The sequence below is a fragment of the Corvus hawaiiensis genome (genome assembly GCF_020740725.1).
Source record: "Corvus hawaiiensis isolate bCorHaw1 chromosome 32 unlocalized genomic scaffold, bCorHaw1.pri.cur SUPER_32a, whole genome shotgun sequence".
NCBI classification, from domain to species: Eukaryota; Metazoa; Chordata; class Aves; order Passeriformes; family Corvidae; genus Corvus; species Corvus hawaiiensis.
Genome location: NW_025963249.1, coordinates 31,258 through 48,628, shown reverse-complemented (window position 1 = coordinate 48,628; position 17,371 = coordinate 31,258). Strand labels below are relative to the sequence as shown.

Genomic DNA, 17,371 nt, shown 5'->3' with positions numbered 1-17,371 from the left:
TTTATCAAGATTTTTCCAGGATTTTTCTGGGATTTTTCCAGGATTTTATCAAGATTTTACCGGGATTTTATCACGATTTTACCGGGATTATTCTGGGATTTTTCTGGGATTTTATTGGGATTTTATCAGGATTTTATTGCGATTTTATCAGGATTTTACCGGGATTTTTCCAGGATTTTCTGGGATTTTATCACGATTTTACGGGGATTTTTCCGGGATTTTATTGGATTTTATCGGGATTTCTAAGGGATTTTATCAGGATTTTTCCGGGATTTTTATCAGGATTTTACGGGGATTTTCCGGGATTTTAACCAGGATTTTCCTGGGATTTTATTGGGATTTTATCAGGATTTAATTGGGATTTTCTTGGGATTTTTTTGGGATTTTATCAAGATTTTACTGGGATTTTATCGGGATTTTTCTGGGATTTTACCAGGATTTTATTGGGATTTTATCAGGATTTTATTGGGAGTTTATCAGGATTTTACCGGTATTTTTTCATGATTTTATTGGGATTTGTCTGGGATTTTTCCGGGATTTTATCAGGATTTTTTCAGGATTTTATCGGGATTTCTCCGGGATTTTTATTCAACATTTTACTGGGATTTTATCGGATTTATCTGGGATTTTATTGCGATTTTCTGGGATTTTAGCAGGATTTTATCAGGATTTTATCAGGATTTCTCTGGGATTTTATCTGGATTTTCTTGGGATTTTTCCAGGATTGTACTGGGATTTTGACCGGATTTTATCTGGATTTTATTGGGATTTTTCCAGGATTGTACTGGGATTTTGACCGGATTTTATCTGGATTTTATTGGGATTTTTCCAGGATTGTACTGGGATTTTGACCGGATTTTATCTGGATTTTATTGGGATTTTTCCAGGATTTTATCAGGATTTTATCGGGATTTTATCGGGATTTTATTGGGATTTTATCAGGATTTTATCGGGATTTTATCAGGATTTTTCTGGGATTTTATCAGGATTTTACTGGGAGTTTCCTGGGATTTTATTGGGATTTTATCAGGATTTTATCAGGATTGTTACCAGGATTTTACCGGGATTTTATCGGGATTATTCTGGGATTTTATCAGGATTATATCAGGATTTTATCGGGATTTTATCAGGATTTTACCGGGATTTTATCGGGATTATATCAGGATTATATCAGGATTTTATCGGGATTTTCCCGGGATTTTTCCATGATTTTATCGGGATTTTCCCGGGATTTTTCCATGATTTTATCGGGATTTTATCAGGATTTTATCGGGATTTTCCCGGGATTTTTCTGTGATTTTATCAGGATTTTATCGGGACTTTACCGGGATTTGGGGATTTCTCCAGGTTTTTATCCAGATTTGGGGGATTTCTCCCAATTTTTTCCCGAATTTTGACATTTTTCCAATTTTTCCCCCCAGTTCTTTGCGTTCCTCCAGGTTTTCCCCAGATTTTGGGTGGTTTTCCTCAGATTTTGGGATTTCTCTGGCCTTTGGGACTTTCCCTGGATTTTTACCAGGATTTGGCCGTTTCTCCGCATTTTTATCCCGATTTTGGGGCATTTCTCCCACTTTTTACCAGGATTTGGGACATTCTCTGCATTTTCCCCATTTTTCCCCATTTCCCCCATTTTTCCCCCATTTCTTCCCATTTCCCCTCTTTTTTTTTCCATTTTTTCCCCAATTTCCCCCATTTTTGGCAGGGATTTGGGAATTTCTCCAGGTTTTTCCCAGATTTTGGGGATTTTCTTCCCTTTTCCCCCCAGGATTTGGGGTTTTCTCCGGATTTCCACTGGGATTTGAAGGATTTCTCTGGATTTTTCCCTGGATTTGGGGATTTCTCCACATTTTTCCCTGGATTTTGGATTTTTCCTGGATCCGGGCATTCTCCCATGGTTTTACCCAGATTTGGCGAATTTCTCCAGGTTTTTACCCAAATCTGGGGCTTCCTCCAGGTTTTTACTTGGATTTTTCTCCTGGTTTTTTTTCCCAGATTTGGGGAGTTCTCCCGATTTTCTCCGGGATTTTGGGGTTTCTCCCGATTTTTACCCAGCTTTTGGGATTTATCCCGGTTTCTACCTGGATTTAGGGGTTTCTCCAATTTTTTTCACCTGGATTTGGGGATTTTTCCCGGTTTTCCCTGGGAATTCGGGATTTTTTCCTGTTTTCTCTGGGATTTCAGAGTTTTTCCTGGGATTTCGGGATATTTTTCCCTGTTTTCCCTGGGGGTTTTGGGATTTTCCCGGTTTTCCCTGGGAATTTGGGATTTTTTTCCCGTTTCCCCTGGGAATTTGGGATTTTTTTCCTGTTTTCTCTGGGATTTCGGGATTTTTTCCCTATTTTCTCTGGGATTTTGGGATTTTTTCTCTGGGATTTTGGGATTTTTCCTGTTTTCTCTGGGATTTCAGGATTTTTTTCCCAGTTTTCCCTGGGATTTCGGGATCTTTCCCCATTTTCCCTGGGATTTTGGATTTTCCCGGTTTTCTCTGGGATTTTGGGATTTTTCTCTGGGATTTCAGGATCCTTCCCAGTTTTCTCTGTGATTTCGGGTTTTTCCCCTGTTTCCCCCTGGGATTTCAGGATTTCCCCTTGGGATTTCAGGATTTCCCTCAGGATTTCGGGACTTTTCCCTGATTTCCCTGGGATTTGGGGATTTTTTCCCCTGTTTTCCCCGGGATTTCAGGATTTTCCCCTGGGATTTCGGGATTTTTCCCTGTTTTCCCTGGGATTTCAGGATTTCCCCTGGGATTTCGGGATTTCCCTCAGGATTTCAGGATTTCCCCCCTGATTTCCCTGGGATTTGGGGATTTTTTTTCCCTGTTTTCCCTGGGATTTCAGGATTTCCCCCGGGATTTCAGGATTTCCCCCGGGATTTCAGGATTTCCCCCCTGGGATTTCAGGATTTTCCCCAGGACTTCACGATTTCCCTCCGGATTTCAGGATTTTCCCCTGGGATTTCAGGATTTCCCTCAGGATTTCAGGATTTCCCCCCAGGATTTCGGGACTTTTCCCTGATTTCCCTGGGATTTGAGGATTTTTTCCCCTGTTTTCCCTCAAGATTTCAGGATTTCCCTTGGGGATTTCAGGATTTCCCTCGGGGATTTCAGGATTTTCCTCAGGATTTCAGGATTTCCCCCCTGATTTCCCTGGGATTTGGGGATTTTTTTACCCTGTTTTCCCTGGGATTTCAGGATTTCCCTCAGGATTTCAGGATTTCCCCCTGGGATTTCAGGATTTCCCCCTGGGATTTCAGGATTTTCCCCAGGACTTCACGATTTCCCTCCGGATTTCAGGATCTCCCCCGGGATTTCAGGATTTTCCTCAGGATTTCAGGATTTCCCCCCTGATTTCCCTGGGATTTGGGGATTTTTTTACCTGTTTTCCCTGGGATTTCACGATTTCCCTCCGGATTTCAGGATTTTCCCCTGGGATTTCAGGATTTCCCTCAGGATTTCAGGATTTCCCTCAGGATTTCAGGATTCCCCCCCGGGATTTCGGGACTTTTCCCTGATTTCCCTGGGATTTGAGGATTTTTTCCCCCTGTTTTCCCTCAAGATTTCAGGATTTCCCTTGGGGATTTCAGGATTTCCCTCGGGGATTTCAGGATTTTCCTCAGGATTTCAGGATTTCTCCCCTGATTTCCCTGGGATTTGGGGATTTTTTTTACCCTGTTTTCCCTGGGATTTCAGGATTTCCCTCAGGATTTCAGGACTTCTCCCTGATTTCCCTGGGATTTGGGGATTTTTTTTCCCTGTTTTCCCTGGGATTTCAGGATTTCCCTCAGGATTTCAGGATTTCCCCCTGGGATTTCAGGATTTGCCCCTGGGATTTCAGGATTTTCCCAGGGATTTCAGGATTTCCCTCAGGATTTCAGGATTTTCCCCTGGGATTTCGGGACTTTCCCTGTTTTCCCTGGGATTTCAGGATTTCCCCTGGGATTTCGGGACTTTTTCCCAGATTTCAGGATTTTCCCCTGGGATTTCGGGATTTTCCCCCGGGATTTCAGGATTTCCCCCTGGGATTTCAGGATTTTCTCCTGGGATTTCGGGATTTCCCCCCGGGATTTCAGGATTTCCCCCTGGGATTTCAGGATTTCCCCCTGGGATTTCAGGATTTTCCCCAGGACTTCACGATTTCCCTCGGGATTTCAGGATCTCCCCCGGGATTTCAGGATTTCCCTCAGGATTTCGGGACTTTTCCCTGATTTCCCTGGATTTGGGGATTTTTTTCCCTGTTTTCCCTCAGGATTTCAGCATTTCCCTTGGGGATTTCAGGATTTCCCTCAGGATTTCAGGATTTCCCCCTGGGATTTCAGGATTTCCCCCCTGATTTCCCTGGGATTTGGGGATTTTTTTACCTGTTTTCTCTGGGATTTCAGGATTTCCCTCAGGATTTCAGGACTTTTCCTGATTTCCCTGGGATTTGGGGATTTTTTCCCCTGTTTTCCCCGGGATTCAGGATTTCCCTCAGGATTTCAGGATTTCCCCCCTGGGATTTCAGGATTTCCCCCTGGGATTTCAGGATTTTCCCCAGGACTTCACGATTTCCCTCCGGATTTCAGGATCTCCCCCGGGATTTCAGGATTTTCCTCAGGATTTCAGGATTTCCCCCCTGATTTCCCTGGGATTTGGGATTTTTTTACCCCTGTTTTCCCTGGGATTTCACGATTTCCCTCCGGATTTCAGGATTTTCCCCTGGGATTTCAGGATTTCCCTCAGGATTTCAGGATTTCCCTCAGGATTTCAGGATTTCCCCCCGGGATTTCGGGACTTTTCCCTGATTTCCCTGGATTTGAGGATTTTTTCCCCTGTTTTCCCTCAAGATTTCAGGATTTCCCTTGGGGATTTCAGGATTTCCCTCGGGGATTTCAGGATTTTCCTCAGGATTTCAGGATTTCTCCCCTGATTTCCCTGGATTTGGGGATTTTTTTACCCTGTTTTCCCTGGGATTTCAGGATTTCCCTCAGGATTTCAGGACTTCTCCCTGATTTCCCTGGGATTTGGGATTTTTTTTCCCTGTTTTCCCTGGGATTTCAGGATTTCCCTCAGGATTTCAGGATTTCCCCCTGGGATTTCAGGATTTGCCCCTGGGATTCAGGATTTTCCCAGGGATTTCAGGATTTCCCTCAGGATTTCAGGATTTTCCCTGGGATTTCGGGACTTTCCCTGTTTTCCCTGGGATTTCAGGATTTCCCCTGGGATTTCGGGACTTTTTCCCAGATTTCAGGATTTTCCCCTGGGATTTCGGGATTTTCCCCCGGGATTTCAGGATTTCCCCCTGGGATTTCAGGATTTTCTCCTGGGATTTCGGGATTTCCCCCCGGGATTTCAGGATTTCCCCCTGGGATTTCAGGATTTCCCCCTGGGATTTCAGGATTTTTCCCCAGGACTTCACGATTTCCCTCGGGATTTCAGGATCTCCCCCGGGATTTCAGGATTTCCCTCAGGATTTCGGGACTTTTCCCTGATTTCCCTGGGATTTGGGGATTTTTTTCCCTGTTTTCCCTCAGGATTTCAGCATTTCCCTTGGGGATTTCAGGATTTCCCTCAGGATTTCAGGATTTCCCCCTGGGATTTCAGGATTTCCCCCTGATTTCCCTGGGATTTGGGGATTTTTTTACCCTGTTTTCTCTGGGATTTCAGGATTTCCCTCAGGATTTCAGGACTTTTCCCTGATTTCCCTGGGATTTGGGGATTTTTTCCCCTGTTTTCCCCGGGATTTCAGGATTTCCCCTCAGGATTTCAGGATTTCCCCCTGGGATTTCAGGATTTCCCCCTGGGATTTCAGGATTTTCCCAGGGATTTCAGGATTTCCCTCAGGATTTCAGGATTTTTCCCCTGGGATTTCGGGATTTTTCCCCCCGGGATTTCAGGATTTCCCCCTGGGATTTCAGGATTTTCCCCTGGGATTTCGGGATTTTCCCTCGGGATTTCGGGATTTCCCCCTGGGATTTCAGGATTTCCCCCTGGGATTTCAGGATTTTCCCCAGGACTTCACGATTTCCCTCGGATTTCAGGATTTTCCCCGGGATTTCAGGATTTCCCTCAGGATTTCGGGACTTTTCCCTGATTTCCCTGGGATTTGGGGATTTTTTCCCCTGTTTTCCCTCAGGATTTCAGGATTTCCCTTGGGGATTTCAGGATTTCCCTCGGGGATTTCAGGATTTTCCTCAGGATTTCAGGATTTCCCTTGGGGATTTCAGGATTTCCCCCTGGGATTTCAGGATTTCCCTCAGGATTTCAGGATTTTCCCCCGGGATTTCGGGGTTTCTCTGGATTTTCACCCCGATTTCCCCCTTTTCCCGGGTTCCCAGAGCTGCTCTGCCGGACGCTCGGCAGCTCCCGGACGTGCCAGGCCGGCTGGAAATCCCACGGGAGCAGCTGCTACTCCTTTTCCATGGATTCCCTGGGCTGGGCCAGCGCCCGCAACGCCTGCGCCGACCTCGGCGCCCACCTGGTGGTGGTGAACTCCGAGCTGGAGCAGGTGAGGGGAAAACCCCAAATCCCAACCCCCAAATAACTCCAAATCCCAAATGATCCCAAATGATCCCAAACCCCAAATCCCAAATAACTCCAAATACCAAACCCCAATTCCCAAATCCCAAATAACTCCAAATCCCGAATAACTCCAAATCCCAAACGATCCTAAATGATCCCAAATCCCAAACCCCAAACCCCAAATCCTAAATCCCAAATGATTTCAAACCCCAAATCCCAAATGATCCCAAATCCCAAACCCCAAACCCCAAATCCCAAATCCCAAATGATCCCAAATCCCAGATGATCCCAAATCCCAAATGATCCCAAATCCCAAATAACTCCAAATCCCAAATGATCCCAAATGATCCCAAATGATCCCAAACCCCAAATCCCAAATAACTCCAAATCCCAAATCCTAAATAAGTCCAAATCCCGAATAACTCCAAATCCCGAATCCCAAATTACTCCAAATCCCAAATCCCAAAGAACTCCAAATCCCAAATGATCCCAAATGATCCCAAATCCCAAACCCCAAATCCCAAATCCCAAATGATTCCAAATCCCAAATCCCAAATAACTCCAAATACCAAACCCCAAATAACTCCAAATCCCGAATCCCAAATGACCCCAAGTGATCCCAAATCCCAAACTCCAAACCCCAAACCCCAAACCCGAAATCCCAAATGATCCCAAATCTCAAACTCCAAATCCCAAACCAATCCCAGACCCCAAATCCCAAATCCCAAATGATCCCAAATCCCAAACTACAAATCCCGAATCCCAAATAACTCCACATCCCAAATCCCAAATGATCCCAAATCCCAAACTCCAAACCCCAAATCCCAAATCCCAAACTCCAAACCCAAAACCCGAAATCCCAAATCCCAAATGATCCCAAATCCCAAACCCCAAATAACTCCAAATACCAAACCCCAAATCCCAAATGATCCCAAATCCCAAATCCCAAATGATCCCAAACTCCAAATCCCAAATAACCCCAAATCAATCCCAAACCCGAAACCCCAAGTCCCAAATCCTAAACCCCAAATCCCAAATAACTCCAAATCCCAAATGATCCCAAATGATCCCAAAAGATCCCAAACCCCAAATCTCAACTCCAAATCCCAAATCCCAAATGATCCCAAATCCCAAACTCCAAGCCCCAAACCCGAAACCCCAAATCCCAAATCCCAGCCCCCACATCCCAAAGCTTTTCCAGGGAATCCCCAGTGCGGGAATTCCCGGCTCCGTTTCGGGGTCGAATTCCCCCGGATTGGGAATTTTGGGAATTCCGCAGCTGCGTTTTGGGGAATTCCGCAGCCAGGTTTTGGGAATTCCACAGCCGGGTTTTGGGAATTCTGGGAATTCCGCAACCGCATTTTGGGAATTCCGCAGCCGCATTTTGGGAATTCCGCAGCTGCGCTTTGGGAATTCCTCAGCCGGGTTTTGGGAATTCCGCAGCCGAGTTTTGGGAATTCTGCAGCTGCGTTTTGGGAATTCCGCAGCTGCGCTTTGGGAATTCCTCAGCCGGGTTTTGGGAATTCCGCAGCCGGGTTTTGGGAATTCCGCAGCCGAGTTTTGGGAATTCTGCAGCCACGTTTTGGGAATTCCGCAGCCACGTTTTGGGAATTCCGCCACCCGCATTTCGGGAATTCCGCAGCCGGGTTTTGGGAATTCCACAGCTGGGTTTTGGGAGTTCCACAGCTGGGTTTTTGGGAATTCTGCAGCCGGGTTTTGGGGAATTCCGTAGCCGTGTTTTGGGAATTCCGCAGCCGCATTTTCGGGAATTCCGCCCTCCCAGATGTTCCTGCTGGAAAACAGCGACCGCAGCGCCTCCTACTGGCTGGGGGCGAGCGACGGCGTCAAGGAGGGCAAGTGGGAGTGGGTGACGGGCGAGGAGCCCAACTTCCGGTAAGGAGAATTCCCAACTTCCGGGACAATTCCCAACTTCCGGTAAGGAGAATTCCCAACTTCCGGGACAATTCCCAATTTCCGGTAAGGAGAATGCCCAACTTCCGGGAACAGTTCCCAACTTCCGGTAAGGAGAATTCCCAACTTCCGGGACCATTCCCGACTTCCGGGAAAGATTCCCCACTTCCGGGAAGGAGAATTCCCGACTTCCGGGGACAATTCCCCACTTCCGGGAAGGAGAATTCCTGACTTCCGGGAAGGAGAATTCCTGACTTCCGGGAAGAATTCCCAACTTCCAGGAAGAGCTCCCCACTTCCGGTAGGAATTCCCCACTTCCGGGAAAACTTCCCAATTTTTAGTGAACAAACTTCCCAATTTTCAGTAAAAACTCCCGATTTTCAGTAAAAATTCCTGTTTGTGGGTGAAAGTTCTTGAGTTTTGGGCAAAAATTGCGGATTCGAGGTCAAAATCTGCAATTTTTGCTAAAAATTCCTGATTTGGGGTAAATTTCCTGATTTTGGGGTAAAAAATGTCGATTTTCGGTTAAAAATGCCGATTTTTGGTTAAAATTGCCGATTTGGGGTAAAAATTCATGATTTGGGGTAAAAATGCCTGATTTTCAGTAAAAATGTCTGATTTTAAGTACAAATTCCAAATTTTTGGTAAAAATTCCTGATTTGGGATAAAAACTCCCGATCTTTATTAAAAATTCCTGACTTGGGGTAAGAATTGCCGATTTTCAATTTAAAAAATCCTGATTTTTGGTAAAAACTCTCAAGTTTTGGTAAAAACTCTCAAGTTTTGGTAAAAAATCCTGATTATGAGTAAAAACTCCTGATTTTCAAGAAAAATTCCCGATTTTCAGTAAAAATTCCCAGACTTTAGGTAAAAAATTGTGGATTTTCTGTAAAAATTCCTGATTTGGTGTAAAAATTCCCAATTTTCACTAAAAAATCCCCAATTTTAGGAAAAAAACTGGATTTTCAGTAAAAATTCCTAATTTGGCATAAAAATTCCAGATTTGGAGTAAAAATGCCTGATTTTCACTAAAAATTCCTGGATTTTAGATAAAAACTGTGGATTTTCAGTAAAAATTCCTGATTTTCGCTAAAAATTCCTGGATTTTAGGTAAAAACTGTGGATTTTCAGTAAAAATTCCTGATTTTCACTAAAAATTCCCACCAGGAATCCCCAGAAACAGGAAATCAATGCCAAAGATGGATTTGACCCCCACAAACGGATTTTTCCGGGCATTTTTCCATCGGAAAAACAGGATTTGGGGAGCGGTTTTTTTCGGGAGCGTTTTTTTAATTCCTCAATTTGTTTTTTTTCCCTTTTCCCCTCTTTTTTCCCCCAGATTTTGGGACGTGTGGGTGACGGACCCGGACAAGGAGCACAAGGATTGTGGAGCCATCGGCCCCAAGGGCTTCTGGATCTACGAGCGCTGCTCCCACCCCCACCGCTGGATCTGCGAGAAATCCGGGAATTGCTGAATTCCTGCTTTTTCCCCCCATTTCCAGGCGATTTTGGAGCCGATCCATGAAAAAAAAAAAAAAAGAATTTTCCCCCGGAATTTTGAAGTGATTTGCTCAGAGCTGGACGAGAATCTGGAGGCGATCCCGGGTTTTGCCTCTGAACGGCCGGAAAATTCCCGAAAAATCCATCAGATTCCTGAAAAAACTCACAAAATCCCAACCTGCCCCCCAAACTCTGGGGAAAAAGGGAATTTTCAGCTAAAGAAGGACTGAAATGGTTCAAAACCAACTCCAAGGGGCAAAACAACGATCCCGCTTTTTCCTTTTCCCGCCCAATTCCGAGTGGCGGTTTCTGGTCAATCCTTGGAAAACGCAATTTCTGGGAAATCCGGATTTTTTTCCCATTTTTTCAAGATGTTTTCCTGTGTTTATCCATTCCTTTGCCAGGTGACAAATCTCAAACCGGGGCCCCAAAGCCAAAAAAACCCCAAAACCTGCAAAAAACCACCCCAAATCTATTCAAAATAACCTCAAATCCACCCAAAATAACCCAAAACTCTCCAAAAAACCCCAAATCCACTCAAAATAACCCCAAACCTCCCAGAATAACCCAAAACCCTCCAAAAAACCCCAAATCCACTCAAAATAGCCCCAAACCCACCCCAAATAACCCCAAATCCCTCCAAAAAACCCCAAATCCACTCAAAATAGCCCCAAACCCACCCCAAATAACCCCAAATCCCTCCAAAAAACCCCAAATCCACTCAACCCCAAAACCCTCAAAAAACCCCCCAAATCCACTCAAAATAACCCCAAATCCTCCCAAAATAACCGAAAATCGTCCCAAAATAACCCAAATCCTCCCAAAATAACCCAAAACCCTCCAAAAAACCCCAAATCCACTCAAAACAACCCCAAATCCCTCCAAAAACCCCAAATCCACTCAACCCCAAATCCCTCAAAAAACCCCCCAAAATCCACTCAAAATAACCCCAAATCCTCCCAAAATAACCCCAAATCCTCCAAAAAACCCCAAATCCACTCAAAATAACCTTAAATCCTCCCAAAAATCCCCAAATCCACCCAAAATAACCCAAAACCCTCCAAAAAAACCCCAATCCACTCAAAATAACCCCAAATCCTCCAAAAAAACCCCAACCCCCCCCCAAAACCCCAAATCCACTAAAAATAACCTTAAATCCTCCAAAAAAACCCCAAATCCTCCCAAAAAACCCCAAATCCACTCAACCCCAAATCCCTCAAAAAAAACCCCCCAAAATCCACTCAAAATAACCCCAAATCCTCCAAAAATAACCCAAAACACTCAAAAAAACCCAAATCCACTAAAAATAACCTTAAATCCTCCAAAAAAACCCCAAATCCTCCCAAAAAACCCCAAATCCACTCAACCCCAAATCCCTCAAAAAAAACCCCCAAAATCCACTCAAAATAACCCCAAATCCTCCAAAAATAACCCAAAACCCTCAAAAAACCCCCCAAATCCACTCAAAATAACCCCAAATCCTCCCAAAATAACCGAAAATCGTCCCAAAATAACCCAAATCCTCCCAAAATAACCCAAAACCCTCCAAAAAACCCCAAATCCACTCAAAACAACCCCAAATCCCTCCAAAAAACCCCAAATCCACTCAACCCCAAATCCCTCAAAAAACCCCCCAAAATCCACTCAAAATAACCCCAAATCCTCCCAAAATAACCCCAAATCCTCCAAAAAACCCCAAATCCACTCAAAATAACCTTAAATCCTCCCAAAAATCCCCAAATCCACCCAAAATAACCCAAAACCCTCCAAAAAAACCCCAATCCACTCAAAATAACCCCAAATCCTCCAAAAAAACCCCAACCCCCCCCCCAAAACCCAAATCCTCCAAAAATAACCCCAAACCCTCCAAAAAACCCCAAATCCAGCCAAAATAACCCCAAACCTCCCAAAATAACCCGAAATAACCAAAACACCCCAAATCCACCCAAAATAACCCCGAATCCTCCAAAAATAACCCTGAACCCTCCAAAAAACCCCAAATCCACCCAAAATAACCTCAAATCCTCCGAAAATAACCCAAAATAACCAAACCCACCCCAAATAACCTAAATCCTCCCAAAATAACCCAAAACCCTCCAAAAACCCCCAAATCCACCCAAAATAACCTCAAACCCTCCCAAAATAACCCTGAACCCTCCAAAAAACCCCAAATCCACCCAAAATAACCCAAATCCACCCAAAATAACCCAAAACCCTCCAAAAAACCCCAAATCCACTCAAAATAACCCCAAATCCACCCAAAATAACCCAAAACCCTCCAAAAAACCCCAAATCCTCCAAAAATAACCCAAAATAAACAAAACACCCCAAATCCTCAAAAAAACCCCCAAATCCACCCAAAATAACCCCAAATCCTCCGAAAATAACCCAAAATAACCAAAACACCCCAAAAAGCCCCAAAAAGCCCCCAAATCCCCAAATCTGCTCCTTTTCCCCATTCCCCCAATAAATTGATGTTTTTGAACATGAACCAATTCGGTCGGGTTTGGCCCCAAAATCCTCAACGTCTCCAGAGGCTGAAAAATTCCCCAAATTTGGGGAATTCTGGGTCAAAAATTCCCCAAATCCAGGGAATTCCTGTTTTAAAAATTCCCTAATCCAGGGAATTCTGGGCCAAAAAATTTCCCAAATTTGGGGAATCCTGGGTCAAAAAATTCCCCAAAATCCAGGGAATTCAAGTTTTAAAAATTCCCCAAATTCAGAGAATTCTGGGTAAAAAAATTTCCCAAAATCCAGAGAACTCAAGTTTAAAAAATTCCCCAAATTCAGGGAATTCTGGCTAAAAATATTCCCAAATTTGGGGAATTCTGGGTCAAAAAATTCCCCAAAATCCAGGGAATTCAAGTTTTAAAAATTCCCAAATCCAGGGAATTCTGGGTAAAAAATTCCCCAAATTCAGGGAATTCTGGGTAAACAAATTTCCCAAATCCAGGGAATTCTGGGTAAAAAATTCCCAAAATTTCAGGAATTACGGCTAAAAAAATTCCCAAATTTGGGGAATTCTGGGTAAAAAAAATTCCCCAAAGTCCTGGGAATTCGAGTTTTAAAAATTCCCCAAATTCGGGGAATTCTGGGTAAAAAAAAATATCCCCAAATCCTGTGAATTGCAGCTGTACTGGGGCTGTACTGGGGGTTACTGGGAGGGCACTGGGATGTACTGGGAGGGCACTGGGAGGCACTGGGATGTACTGGGAGGGCACTGGGATGCACTGGAAGGGCACTGGGAGGGCACTGGAATGTACTGGGATGTACTGGGATGGCACTGGGAGGACACTGGGATGCACTGGGCTGTACTGGGAGGGCACTGGGCTGTACTGGGAGCACTGGGCTGCACGGGGCTGCACTGGGCCGTACTGGGAGGGCACTGGGCTGTACCGGGGGTTGCTGGGAGCACTGGGCTGTACTGGGAGCACTGGGCTGTACTGGGATGCACTGGGCCGTACTGGGCCGTACTGGGAGGCCACCGGGCTGTACTGGGCCGTACTGGGAGCACTGGGCTGTACTGGGATGCACTGGGCCGTACTGGGCCGTACTGGGAGGCCACCGGGCTGTACTGCACCGTACTGGGAGGGCACTGGGCTGTACTAGGATGCACTGGGCCGTACTGGGCCGTACTGGGAGGCCACCGGGCTGTACTGGGCCGTACTGGGAGGGCACTGGGCTGCACTGGGCCGTACTGGGAGGGCACTGGGAGCACTGGGCCGTACTGGGAGCGCACTGCTTACCACTGGGACGACCCCGAGCCGCTGCCAGCGCCAAGCCCCGCCCACCTCCCCTCCCACCAATCAGGCTCCTCGCTGCCCCTCCTGGGTGTGGCCTCCCCCCATTGGCTGTCGGTGCTGCCAATCGAGGGGGAGCTGGGATCCCATTGGTCCTCGCAAAACGGGGCGGGGCTTGAGCCTCCTTCCCGGAGCGGGGCCGACGCAGGGGTGGGACCCCCGCCCTGTTCCCCTTCCAGGACCCTCGGGAGCACCCAGGGGTGGGACCCCCGCCCTGTTCCCCTTCCAGGACCCTCGGGAGCACCCAGGGGTGGGACCCCCGCCCTGTTCCCCTTCCAGGACCCTCGGGAGCACCCAGGGGTGGGACCCCCGCCCTGTTCCCCTTCCAGGACCCTCGGGAGCACCCAGGGGTGGGACCCCCGCCCTGTTCCCCTTCCAGGACCCTCGGGAGCACCCAGGGGTGGGACCCCCGCCCTGTTCCCCTTCCAGGACCCTCGGGAGCACCCAGGGGTGGGACCCCCGCCGTGTTCCCCTTCCAGGACCCTCGGGAGCACCCAGGGGTGGGACCCCCGCCCTGTTCCCCTTCCAGGACCCTCGGGAGCACCCAGGGATGGGACCCCCGCCCTGTTCCCCTTTCAGGACCTGCGTGAGCACCCAGGGGTGGGACCCCCGCCCTGTTCCCCTTCCAGGACCCTCGGGAGCACCCAGGGATGGGACCCCTGCCCTGTTCCCCTTCCAGGACCTGCGGGAGCCCCGCCCATTCCCACTCCAGGGGTCCCCATTCCCATTCCCGAGTGCCCATTCCCACTCCAGGGGTCCCCATTCCCATTCCCGAGTGCCCATTCCCATTCCCGAGTGCCCATTCCCACTCCAGCAGTGCCCATTCTCATTCCAGGGGTTCCCATTCCCATTTCAGGGATGCCCATTCCCACTCCAGGGGTGCCCATTCCCACTCCAGGGGTGCCCATTCCCACTCCCGAGTGCCCATTCCCATTCCAGGGGTGCCCATTCCCACTCCAGGGTGCCCATTCCCATTCCCGAGTGCCCATTCCCATTCCAGGGGTGCCCATTCCCATCCCAGGGGTGCCCATTCCCATTCCAGGAGTGCCCATTCCCACTCCAGGAGTGCCCATTCCCATTCCCGAGTGCCCATTCCCATTCCAGGGGTGCCCATTCCCACTCCAGGGTGCCCATTCCCACTCCAGGAGTGCCCATTCCCATTCCCGAGTGCCCATTCCCATTCCAGGGGTGCCCATTCCCATCCCAGGGGTGCCCATTCCCACTCCAGGGGTGCCCATTCCCATTCCCGAGTGCCCATTCCCATTCCAGGGGTGCCCATTCCCATCCCAGGGGTGCCCATTCCCACTCCAGGAGTGCCCATTCCCATTCCCGAGTGCCCATTCCCATTCCAGGGATGCCCATTCCCATTCCCGAGTGCCCATTCCCATTCCAGGGGTGCCCATTCCCACTCCAGGGTGCCCATTCCCATTTCTGGGTGCCCATTCCCATTCCCGAGTGCCCATTCCCACTCCAGCAGTGCCCATTCCCACTCCAGGGGTGCCCATTCCCATTCCAGGAGTGCCCATTCCCATTCCCGAGTGCCCATTCCCATTCCAGGGGTGCCCATTCCCACTCCAGCGCTGCCCATTCCCATTCCAGGGGTGCCCATTCCCGTTCCAGGGGTGCCCATTCCCACTCCAGGGGTGCCCATTCCCATTCCCGAGTGCCCATTCCCATTCCAGTAGTGCCCATTCCCACTCCAGGGGTGCCCATTCCCATTCCAGGGGTGCCCATTCCCACTCCAGCGGTGCCCATTCCCACTCCAGGGTGCCCATTCCCATTCCCGAGTGCCCATTCCCATTCCAGGGGTGCCCATTCCCACTCCAGCGGTGCCCATTCCTATTCCAGCGGTGCCCATTCCTATTCCAGGAGTGCCCATTCCCATTCCAGGAGTGCCCATTCCCATTCCCGAGTGCCCATTCCCACTCCAGGGATGCCCATTCCCATTCCCCAGTGCCCATTCCCTCTCCAGGGTGCCCATTCCCATTCCAGGAGTGCCCATTCCCATTCCAGGGGTGCCCATTCCCACTCCAGCGCTGCCCATTCCCATTCCAGGAGTGCCCATTCCCACTCCAGGAGTGCCCATTCCCATTCCAGGGGTGCCCATTCCCATTCCAGGAGTGCCCATTCCCATTCCAGCGCTGCCCATTCCCATTCCAGGAGTGCCCATTCCCACTCCAGGGGTGCCCATTCCCACTCCAGGAGTGCCCATTCCCATTCCCGAGTGCCCATTCCCATTCCAGGGGTGCCCATTCCCACTCCAGGGGTGCCCATTCCCACTCCAGGGTGCCCATTCCCATTCCAGGAGTGCCCATTCCCATTCCCGAGTGCCCATTCCCATTCCAGGGGTGCCCATTCCCACTCCAGGGGTGCCCATTCCCATTCCAGGAGTGCCCATTCCCATACCAGGGGTGCCCATTCCCACTCCAGGGTGCCCATTCCCATTCCAGGGGTGCCCATTCCCATTCCCGAGTGCCCATTCCCATTCCAGCGCTGCCCATTCCCACTCCAGCAGTGCCCATTCCCACTCCAGGGTGCCCATTCCCATTCCAGGAGTGCCCATTCCCATTCCCGAGTGCCCATTCCCATACCAGGGGTGCCCATTCCCACTCCAGGGTGCCCATTCCCATTCCAGGGGTGCCCATTCCCACGCCAGGGGTGCCCATTCCCATTCCCGAGTGCCCATTCCCATTCCCGAGTGCCCATTCCCACTCCAGCAGTGCCCATTCCCACTCCAGCTCTGCCCATTCCCACTCCAGCTCTGCCCATTCCCATTCCAGGGGTGCCCATTCCCATTCCAGGGATGCCCATTCCCATTCCCGAGTGCCCATTCTCACTCCAGGGGTGCCCATTCCCATTCCAGGGGTGCCCATTCCCATTCCCGAGTGCCCATTCCCATTCCAGGGGTGCCCATTCCCACTCCAGGAGTGCCCATTCCCATTCCCGAGTGCCCATTCCCATTCCAGGGGTGCCCATTCCCACTCCAGGGCGCCCATTCCCACTCCAGGGTGCCCATTCCCGAGTTCCCATTCCCACTCCAGGGTGCCCATTCCCACTCCAGCAGTGCCCATTCCCACTCCAGGGTGCCCATTCCCATTCCAGGAGTGCCCATTCCCATTCCAGGAGTGCCCATTCCCACTCCAGGGTGCCCATTCCCATTCCCGAGTGCCCATTCCCATTCCCGAGTGCCCATTCCCACTCCAGCAGTGCCCATTCCCACTCCAGCTCTGCCCATTCCCACTCCAGCTCTGCCCATTCCCATTCCAGGGGTGCCCATTCCCATTCCAGGGATGCCCATTCCCATTCCCGAGTGCCCATTCTCACTCCAGGGGTGCCCATTCCCATTCCAGGGGTGCCCATTCCCATTCCCGAGTGCCCATTCCCATTCCAGGGGTGCCCATTCCCACTCCAGGAGTGCCCATTCCCATTCCCGAGTGCCCATTCCCATTCCAGGGGTGCCCATTCCCACTCCAGGGCGCCCATTCCCACTCCAGGGTGCCCATTCCCGAGTTCCCATTCCCACTCCAGGGTGCCCATTCCCACTCCAGCAGTGCCCATTCCCACTCCAGGGTGCCCATTCCCATTCCAGGAGTGCCCATTCCCATTCCAGGAGTGCCCATTCCCACTCCAGGGTGCCCATTCCCACTCCAGCAGTGCCCATTCC

At 49.2% G+C, this 17,371-nt stretch overlaps 1 protein-coding gene across 1 annotated transcript in view; it reads left to right on the top strand.

Moving 5' to 3' along the window:
• LOC125320686 (asialoglycoprotein receptor 2-like) overlaps positions 1-10,277 on the top strand; it is a 14,814-nt gene extending 4,537 nt beyond the window's left edge. The window contains exons 2-4 of the mRNA XM_048293091.1: positions 6,217-6,482; positions 8,280-8,389; positions 9,747-10,277. Of these exons, the coding sequence (XP_048149048.1) occupies positions 6,217-6,482; positions 8,280-8,389; positions 9,747-9,882 (512 nt within the window). The 3' untranslated portion in view covers positions 9,883-10,277. The remainder of the gene's footprint in view (positions 1-6,216; positions 6,483-8,279; positions 8,390-9,746) is intronic.
• The last annotated feature ends 7,094 nt before the right edge of the window (positions 10,278-17,371 follow it).